The sequence below is a fragment of the Mixophyes fleayi genome, chromosome 1 (assembly GCF_038048845.1).
Source record: "Mixophyes fleayi isolate aMixFle1 chromosome 1, aMixFle1.hap1, whole genome shotgun sequence".
Lineage (NCBI taxonomy): Eukaryota > Metazoa > Chordata > Amphibia > Anura > Limnodynastidae > Mixophyes > Mixophyes fleayi.
The window spans coordinates 198104668-198115627 of NC_134402.1; the positions used below are offsets into that span (position 1 = coordinate 198104668).

Genomic DNA, 10960 nt, shown 5'->3' on the forward strand with positions numbered 1-10960 from the left:
CATATGATGGAAAACAAAAATTTGGAGGATAAAGTAGGGAAAGATCAAGACCCACTTTCTCCTAATGCTGAAGCTGCTGCCACTAGTCATGACATAGACGATGAAATGCCATCAACGTCGTCTGGCAAGCCCGATGCCCAATCTCCTAGTACAGGGCATGTAAAATCCAAAAAGCCCAAGTTCTCAAAAAGTAGCAAAAAGAGAAACTTATCATCTGAGGAGAAACGTAAAATTGGCAATATGCCAATATGCCATTTACGACACGTAGTGGCAAGGAACGGCTTAGGCCCTGGCCCGTGTTCATGACTAGTGGTCCAGCTTCACCCAAGGATCTAAGCCCTTCTCCTCCCCCCCATACAAAAAATTTAAGAGTGTTATGCTGTCAGCAACAACAACAAAACAGCAAAGAACTCTGCTTTCTAAACAGATGACATCACAAATCTCCAAGGCGAGTCCAAGGGTGTTGGTAGTTGTGAAGCCTGACCTTCCCATCACTGTACGGGAAGAGGTGACTCCATCCACAATTTGCAGCACACCCTCTGCATATGTTGGAAGGATCACCCACAGTGTAGATCCAGATTTGGATAATCAAGGTGTCAATGTTGTTCATCGGGAGGAGGCTATTGATGTAGCTGGCGCTGTGGAGGAACTTGATGATGAGGATGGTGATGTGGTTATTGGAAATGAGGCACCAGGGGGGGAAACAGCTGATGTCCATGGGATGAGAAAGCCCATCGTCATGCCTGGTCAGAAGACCAAAAAATGCACCTCTTCAGTCTAGAGTTATTTTTATCCAAATCCGGACAACCAATGTATGTAAAGCTCAAATAAGCAGGGGTAAGGATCTTGCCCACCTAGGGACATCCTCCCTTATACGTCACCTGAATAACCTTCATAGTTCAGTGGTTAGTTCAGGAACTGGGCCTAGGACCGTCATCAGTACATGGACACCTAAATCCCTTGGCCCTGTTGGATACACACCACCAACACCCTCCTCGTCAACTTCCTCCACGATCTCCATCAGATTTAGAACTGCAGGCCATGTCACCAGCCAGACTGAGTCCTCTTTTATACGGGATTCATCCGAGGAATCCTGCAGCGGTACGCCTACTACTGCCACTGCTGCTGTTGCTGCTGTTAGTCGGTCATCTTCCCAGAGGGGAAGTCGTAAGACCGCTACGTCTTTCAAAAAACAATTGACCGTCCAACAGTCATTTGCCATGACCACAAAATACGATAGTAGTCACCCTATTGCAAAGCGTATAACTGCGGCTGTAACTGCTATGTTGGTGTTAGACGTGCGCCCGGTGTCCGCCATCAGTGGAGTGGGATTTAGAGGGTTGATGGAGGTATTTTGTCCCCGGTACCAAATCCCGTAGAGATTCCACTTCGCAAGTGTCCTCAGTGCTCTTAAAAATGCGGTTGTACCCACTGTCCACTTAACCACGGACATGTGGACAAGTGGTTCTGTCCAAACGAAGGACTATATGACTGTGACAGCCCACTGGGTAGATGCATCCCCTTCCGCAGCAACAGCAGCAGCTGCATCAGTAGCAGCATCTACACAACGTCTGCTCGTGCCAAGGCAGGCAACATTGTGTATTACATGCTTTAATAAGAGGCACAACGCTGACAACCTATTAGAGAAAATGAGGGAAATTATTTCGCAGTGGCTTACCCCACTTAGACTGTCCTGGGGATTTGTGGTGTCAGACAACGCCAGTAACATTGTGCGGGCATTGCATATGGGCAATTTCCAGCACGTCCTATGTTTTGCCCACACCGTTATTTGGTGGTGCAGCATTACCTCAAGAGTGACAGGGGTGTGCAGGAGATGCTTGCGGTGGCCCGCAAAATTGCTGGACACTTTCGGCATTCTGACAGTGCCTACCGCAGGCTCGAGGCACATCAAAAAAGCATGAACCTGCCCTGCCATCACCTCAAACAAGAGGTTGTGACGCGCTGGAACTCCACCCTCTATATGCTGCAGAGGATGGAGGAGCAGCAAAAGGCCATTCAGGCCTACACCGCCACCTACGACATAGGCAAAGGAGTGGGGATGCGCCTCAGTCAAGCGCAGTGGAGACTGATTTCCGTGTTGTGCAAGGTTCTCCAGCCGTTTGAACTTGCCACACGAGAAGTCAGTTCCGACACTGCCAGCTTGAGTCAGGTGATTCCCCTGATCAGGCTGTTGCAGAAGCAGCTGGAGAAAGTGAGGGAGGAGCTGGTAAACCATTGCGATTCCACCAAGCATGTAGCTCTTGTGGATGAAGCCCTTTGTACGCTTTGCCAGGATCCGCGCGTGATCACTATTTTAAAGGCAGAGGAATACATTCTGGCCACCGTTCTCGATCCTCGGTTTAAAGCGTATGTTTTGTCTCTGTTTCCGGTGGACACAAGTCTGCAGCGGTGCAAAGACCTGCTGGTCAGGAGATTGTCCTCTGAAGAGGACTGTGACATGCCAACAGCTCCACCCTCATTTTCTTCCACATCTGTGGCTGCGAGGAAAAGGCTCAGTTTTCCTAAAAGAGCCGCTGGCGGGGATGCTGATAACATCTGGGCCAGACTGAAGGACCTGCCAACCATTGCAGACATGTCTACTGTTGCTGCATTGGATGCTGTCACAATAGAAAAAATGGTGGAGGATTATTTTGCTGACACCATCCAAATAGACATGTCAGACAGTCCATATTGTTACTGGCAGGAAAAAAAGTCAGTTTGGAAGCCCCTGTACAAACTGACTCTATTTTACCTGAGTTGTCCCCCCTCCAGTGTGTACTCGGAAAGAGTTTTTAGTGCAGCGGGGAACCTGGTCAGTGAGCGTCGAAGGAAGTTGCTTCCTCAGAACGTTGAAAAAATGATGTTCATAAAAATGAATTATCAATTCCTCAATCAAGTACAGCACTGCCCTCCAGATAGTACAGAGGGACCTGTGGTTGTGGAGTCCAGCGGGGACGAATTGATAATGTGTGAGGAGGAGGAAGTACACACTGTAGGGGGAGAGGAATCAGAGGTTGAGGATGAGGATGACATCTTGCCTCAGTAGAGCCTGTTTATTTTGTACAGGGAGAGATGAATACCTTTTTCGGTGTGGGGGCCCAAACAAACCAATCATTTCAGCCACAGTTGTTTGGTAGGCCCTGTCGCTGAAATGATTGGTATGTTAAAGTGTGCATGTCCTATTTCAACAACATACGGGTGGGTGGGAGGGCCCAAGGACAATTTCCTCTTGCAACTCTTTTATTGCCATTATGTGACCATTCAACAGTCGTTTGCCATGAGCACAAAGTAAAACAAAATTAAAACAAATTCAACAAATTAAACCAAAAGTAAAGTGCCCTATCATAATCAAAAACAAGAGGTATTGACGTGCTTGAACTACTGTAGTGTTTATAAGTTATAAACACTACACTTGAAAGCTTGAGCCTTTAATAGAAAAAGTCACTCTTCATTGCACGAATATTTGCAACAGCGACAATTTTTTGGTTAACAAAGTCAACAAATAACACTTCGACCCTGTCTGTCTTTCACATACTTGATGGGATCTCAATGATGAATGCTCTGTACCATGGTGGTCTAAAACAAGAGGTATTGACGTGCTTGAACTACTGTAGTGTTTATAAGTTAGAAACACTACACTTGAAAGCTTGAGCCTTTAATAGAAAAAGTCACTGTTCATTGCACGAATATTTGCAACAGCGACAATTTTTTGGTTAACAAAGTCAACAAATAACACTTCGACCCTGTCTGTCTTTCACATACTTGATGGGATCTCAATGATGAATGCTCTGTACCATGGTCGTCTAAAACAAGAGTTATTGACGTGCTATAACTACTGTAGTTTTTATAAATTATAAACACTACACTTGAAAGTTGGAGGAGGTATTGTGGCCCCGGTACCAAATTGGGTACCGGGGCCACTCCACTATGCAGTCCAGATAGAGGCGTATCAGATATTAAACAACGTTGACTGTTGCTGCCAAATCATAAATTAATGAAAATGACCTGTCATCGTCAAAAACAAGAGGTATTGACACGCTCGAACTACACCCTGTATATGCTGCAGAGGATGTAGGAGCAGGCAGCTGTGCAGTGGAATTCAGACAATTTGAAGGCGGAGGTATTGTGGCCCCGGTACCAAATTGTGTACCGGGACCACTGCACTATGCAGTCCAGAAAGCTACCTCGGTGAAACGTTTTGGACTAAAAACAATATTGTGAGGTGTGAGGTGTTCAGAATAGACTGGGAATTAGTGGAAATGATTGTTATTGAATGTTATTGAGGTTAATAATAGCGTAGGAGTGAAAATAAACAAAAAAACTTGTTTTTAACACTTTTTATGTTTTTTTCAAAATAAATCCGAATCCAAAACCTTAAATCCGAACCAAAACCTTTCGTCAAGTGTTTTGCGAAACAAATCCGAACCCAAAACCTCAAGCAAATCCGAATCCAAAACACAAAACACGAGACACCAAAAGTGGCTGGTGCACATCCCTATTTTAAATATTTTATTTTTCAGGTTTTTCTGTTTGGGGGGGGGGGGGCGCTCATCGGGGGGATGGGGGAGCTCATCGGGGGGGGGGGGGCCCGGCCCGTACTGGGCCCCATGATTTCTGATGGCGGCCCTGCTCTCCTAATCACTTCACAGCTGTGTGCAAAGTTCCTCTGTTCCAAAGATGTGCATATTGCATGTACCTTTCTTTCAAGTGCTTGGGAAAATTTCATGGCGTAAGCTTTTAATAAGGGTTTCTCACAATACAGGCAGTACTGCTTTTTGCTATACACCCTGCTGCCATCAATTTTTAGGGAAACTGTTTGGACGGAGATCACATCATCTCTGTCTTCTGTGTTCAAAACACTGCTGCCATCAAATAGAGAATTATTGTGCATAGAACGTGCTGCTGTGTTTCTTTGCCTTGTTCCACTGCCCCTCAATAGTGGCGCATCACCACTGCTATTGCCAGTGTCTGACCCACTCTCCTCTGAAGGGTCAGGGACATACTCGTCTCCACTGCTCTCCAGGCTATAATTGGTACCCACCAGTGGGCTGTGTCATCACCCACTGTCCCCACTTTTCTTTCAGCAGAAGGATGCGACCGTCTCTTATTCCCGTTAAGTATGAAATGGCAGGAAAGCCACAATCTCCTCAATTTCAGGCGTACACAGTTGAACACTGACATTCAGTCGTGTCGCATACACACTGTCCCCTCCACCTCAAAAAAACACACACTTTTGGTCCAACAAAAGTGTAAAGCGGGGACAAGTAGGATTTTAATGCCGAATGTTTTGTCAAGGTCGTCTGCATTGAGTAACTAAGAAAGCTGTACAGTGGCCAGTGGCTTTTGAATTTCCTTCAATTAAGCACCACAGCTGTCACCACCATGGAATTAAAGAAACTCTTCAGTTTAATGCCCAACAGCCTCTTACCAAGTCCTGGCACCCTAGGCAAATGCCAAAAGCTGCATGATGGTAGCACCGGGCTTGCCCACTTGAAACTTTCATTCAAATGTCCCATGAAAATATATCCACATAGTTTACATCACCAATAGCTACATGTTTTCTCAAATGTACTGAAATCGAGGAGCCCAAATAGTTTCCTGTGCTACACTTGAGACCAAGGGTATACAGAAATGGCTCAGTCATCCACATAGCAACTATCCCAACTTTGATCATTTTCATATACTCCAGCCAAATAAAGTAAAAATGCTTTTACCAATAATAGTTTGCCTGTTCCAACAAACTGCTATTTAACATGACATTTGCAGAAGACCTCTTGTTCAGAAAATATCTCCTGCCACTGATTAAAAGTGAGTGATTAAAAGAGAATTGCCAGGTACAGAGGCAATATTTTATGAATGGAAGTTAATGGTTTTAGACTTAAAAAGAACTCCACTGAAGAATTCCATAAATATATGGATAATTTTGATGTGCGGGCAGAAACATCTGCAGAGCAAATCAGGCAGAGTACACACAGAGGACGCAGGGATCCTGGGTAAATATTGGGAAAATACTTATTATTTCTACAGTGCTTTGAGATATACAAAATGTTTCCCCTTGTATTAAGTGCAGTCCTTGCTTTTACCAGGGGTGTTGTGCAGGGGAGGTTCCCGTTTCCCAGAACCCCCTACCCCCATAGTGCAGTTGAATCAGGAGTAGCCTGCTGGCGGTTACGAAGAGACTGGAGACCTCAACAATGAGCAGTGCTCTGCCCATCATTCCAACATAAGAGATAAGTCTCCTTGGCAATACTCCGCCCCTTCACTGCATCATAGTTGCAGAGACCAGAAGACCCTGCTCCTCGCCTTGCAATTGTAGCCTAGGTCAACAGTATTTGAAAATCCCTCCCTCATTCTGTCTCAAGGAATGGAGCCAATCAGGAAGCATGGGTTGGCAAGTGGGTTACGATCAGTCAGGCAAATAGATCAATACCTCATTGATAGGCTGTATCTACTAAAACTAAATTACAACAAATGTAATTGTACAAGATTATGCTATATATATATAAAGTATTTTTTACAGTACTTTAAAATGTATTGATTTGTTGCAACAGAGCAAAGGAGGATCCAAACTTTTGTTAGGGAGACAATTTCCAAACTGAGGACTGCACTGTAGAACTATATCACCCAGCATAAGGCTGTCATGGCATGTTGGATCATGAGATGGGGTAGGACTGAAATTAGTGCAATAAACTATGTTGTGTATTTTGCCCAGTCACCCTGAAGTCACAGCCAGCACATGCCTACACTTATAAGTAAAACTAAACTTGGCAAAAAAGTGTCTGTTGCCGGCTAAATGCCGTCTGTATGATTCTTTGCTTTGATCCAAAATGAAGTGTTTGGAAACCCGCCTCTAGAAATCCTGCATTTTCCCTTGTGATTGTACCAATGTACCAATGATTGTACCACTTCATCTCTTTGATGCTCACAAGAACATAGTAGTTACAGTGTGTCATTGCTCACTGGGCAATTGTCAGCAACTTATTTGAATGACTGATGAAGAATGTTTATCTCTATATTAAAAAACTATGAATATGAATATTATCTGGCTGTGTATTGAGGTATGTTTTGGTGTATCCACATAATTATATCTCTCTTGTTATATACTACCTGTAGAGTTAACATGAACAGTTATGAAAATAATGCTCTTGATGAAGAAGAAGTGGAATATAAGAAAGAAAGGAAGGAAGAGAACAAGGCGGCTATGGGACAGTGGACAGAAGATGAAAATAAGGAACAGAAAGTCACCCCAATGTGATACAATTTACTCTTGTACTGTTACTGCACTAGGACATCCATATAGGCACAGCAGAGATGTACAAGATATACTCATGCATCAAGCTTTTTCTTTTACAATCTATGCTGAAAGTGATCAAAGAATTTGTATACTAAATAATAAATCATACACATTTGATTTACATTTTATGTGAGTTTTAAAAAAAATAAATGTTATGAAACAAAGAAGCTGTATTTCTGTTCTTGTGTATGAAAGTCCTTCCGGTATTATGGGGAAATGTTAATGGCATGATGATCATAAAGTCACATTCCTTGGATTAGTATTACTGTCACTTGGGGCAAAGATTACTGTAATAAAATAATATTCTAGAATGTAGAACTACACTGAAATTGTCAGGAATTCCAGTCTGTAATGTAGTAAGGATTGTAAATGAAAATATGTGCAACCAGTAAAATGTGCCTGACAGTACATATAAAAATAAATATATACAAAATGGAAATTGGAAGGCAGAGCACCACTGACACTCATATAGGCTTATTAAACAGGCAGCTCCACTGAAATCTATTGTGCATTCAGAAACACACTGGGCCTGATTCATTAAGGAATGTAAATGCCTATATGTGTTATATATTTTATTTATTTTGCATAAGATTGCTTTGCGCATGCACAGTAACAGACTACATGTCGTTGAACACAAATGCATGCAATTCATCTTTTAATGCAAATGACACTTCCAACTGCTTACAATTTCAAGGGCTGAGCGGGATAAGGAAGGGGAGTTTGCATGTAAGCAATGTACAGTAAGGGCGTCAGGGCCGTTTAACCCTAGGGCTAACTGGGCTACAGCCCAGGGGCCTCGGGCATCCAGGGGGCCCTTGAAAGTGCTCAACAGCATTATTGATCGGTCAGGGGCGCCCCCGGCGCGATCAATGCTGCTGAGCACTTTTACTGCGGTCCTTCCTGGTCACGCTGTAGTCTCCATACTGAGGAGATCTCGCGAGTCTCACTCTCACGAGATCTCCTCAGTAAAAACTGCAATGCCAGAAGGAGGTAAGTGCCTTGGGGGCTGCTCGGCTCACCGGGGGGGGGCTCGGATCATGGAGGGGGGGGCCTCACGGGGGAATGGAGGTCCCCTTAGCCCAGGGGCCTCCATTTCCTTAATTCAGCCCTGAAGGGCATGCTAAGGTTGAGCACACACACATCCATCCAGTTCATTCTCTGGGCATCTCTCGGGTACATGATTTTCAGCTGTATCACTTGCACCAGTTATAGGGCAGGTGTAAATGCTGATTGATAGTAATGATGGTCGCATATGCTGCCAGAACATGTGATTGCAATTAAGTGCAACTGTAAAACTGCATTTTATGTGCAGTAGGCATTAATAGAATCCTGATATATGTATTTTAAGTAAAAAAAAAAGAAAAAAATCCAATGTATTTTTATTATTGATAATATCATTAGCAGGTGTTAAAGTAATTAATATTTTTTATATATACATATGCATTGTGCGTATTCTGCAGTGTGTTGTATCTATCTGCATATGGCATGTGGCGTATAGGCAGAGCGTACTAATACCAGAAAAACTTGAATCAGACGCTGCTGCATGCACTTGAGTTTGGCATGCTCTTACTGTACATTGACTTTGTGCATACACCCATTCCCCACTCTGTTTCAACCCTTTGCCCTCCAAGAAGAATTGGACGTTTCTGCGTTCTATGTCATATGGCCCAGTTCTGGATATGAGCAGAGTAATTGTGCACTTTATCCGCAACATATTGACAATTTCACTCCTTAATGAATCAGGCCTGTTGAGTAATTATCCTTTCTTGACAAGATATTTAAACATGCAAGCAAACTGGATATGTTTCTTTAGGTATAGGTGTATCTAAGGAAGTTCAGTTACTCACAACTGTGAAGTAGCTGCAAGTTTGATTCTTAGTTTACAACAGACAATTTTATTTCAAGCATCAGGAGTTATTCCAGTAATTGGTAGCACCCAGCATAAAGATTTTTATTAGGCAACATAATTTTTGAGTGGAATTAAACTTTAATGGATCTATATATAAATTGTCTCTGAAATATACTACAAACATAGTTTTGTAGATACAATAATTTTACTAATCCTAAGCCATATTTTGTGGTCTGTTTTCATGTTTCAAACTGTCTTCTCTAATAATAGTTTAAGATATAAAAGGTTATGTAAAAACTGCCTAAAATCAATGAATTAAATCAAAGGTTAATGAAAAACTGCCTAAAATCAATTAATTTCATTATGCACAAATGTGGACCTCAGCCATACATAGGTGAATACCCATGTTCTGCTTTTGAGAACTGTACATTCCATCCATACCATAAAAATCTGGGATAAACTTGTTACCTTACTGAGTATCCTTCTTCTCTGTCCCCAATCTGGAGACACACTCTCCTCACTTTCATCATCATCACCATTTATTTATATAGCGCCACTAATTCCGCACCGCTGTACAGAGAACTCATTCACATCAGTCCCTGCCCCATTGGGGCATACAGCCTAAATTCCCTAACACACACAGACACAGACACAGACTAGGGACAATTTAATAGCAGCCAATTAACCTTCCAGTATGTTTTTGGAGTGTGGGAGGAAACCGGAGCACCTGGAGGAAACCCACGCAAACACGGGGAGAACATACAAACTCCTCACAGATAAGGCCATGGTCAGGAATTGAACTCATGACCCCAGTGCTGTAAGTCAGAAGTGCTAACCCCTTAGCCACCGTGATGCCTTTGGGAAGTAATAACATTTAAAATTTACCCAAGATGGTACTTGGTCCCCTCTAAACTCCAAAACATATACACTTCATCCTCCAATTTGGAGGCAATGCAAAAGCAATGGTACATTTCTGCATGTGTGGTGGAATTGCCCTTACATTTTTTATTTTCTGGTGAAAAAATCTTAGATCTGATAGAGTCTATTAGTGACATTCATTTAACTGCTGATCCCCTCCTTTCCCCACCAACTCCCAACCCCTATTTAAAATAGAGCTACAGGCCCGGAAGAGACTAATATATTTAATTTCTGGTGTTCTCTAAAGGCGGTGGTGCAGGGGGTTGCCATCCAGACCGGGGCTAGATTGAAAAGAGCGAATGCACACTGCCAGAAAGAGTTAGAAATCAAGCTTCAAGTGTTTGAAGCTCAAAATAAGCCCCGCCCATCTAAAAAGATTAAAAAGTAACTTACTCAGGTAAGGGCCCAACTACAGAAACTACTTATGGCTAGGACCCAAGCAGCCTTAAACAGATTGCAGCAAAAATTCTACGTGGCTGGGAATAGAGCAGGGAGGATGCTAGCGCGTAAACTAAGAGGCCGACAAGCTAGGAACAGAATAAAATATTTATCGTTGGGAGGGGATCAGAAAGCTTCTAACCCCAAAGATATAGCTAATATATTTGCAAAGTTCTATGCCACCCTATACAATCTGAAGGATGATCCCTCTACGATCCAGCCTAATAGTAAAACCATAGATTCCTTCCTCCTGAAACAGCCATGACCTTAGATGCCCCGTTGACACAGCCTGAAATTGAAGAGGCTATCAAAAAGTTACCAAAAGATAAAGCCCCAGGCCTATACTAATAATTTCTATAGTGCCTTCAAGTCTGACTTAGCCCCTATTCTTATGCAAGTGTATAATACTGGTACTGAACAGGGGCATTTCCCTAAAGAGATGCTCGAATCTCAGCTGATAA

General features: G+C 43.0%; 1 protein-coding gene across 2 annotated transcripts in view; it reads left to right on the top strand.

Moving 5' to 3' along the window:
- Positions 1-7461, top strand: part of SMIM24 (small integral membrane protein 24) — a 53022-nt gene extending 45561 nt beyond the window's left edge. For both annotated transcript variants that reach the window (XM_075190035.1, XM_075190042.1), the window contains one exon: positions 7114-7461. In XM_075190035.1, coding sequence (XP_075046136.1) covers positions 7114-7255 — 142 coding nt within the window. In that variant the 3' untranslated portion in view covers positions 7256-7461. The remainder of the gene's footprint in view (positions 1-7113) is intronic.
- The last annotated feature ends 3499 nt before the right edge of the window (positions 7462-10960 follow it).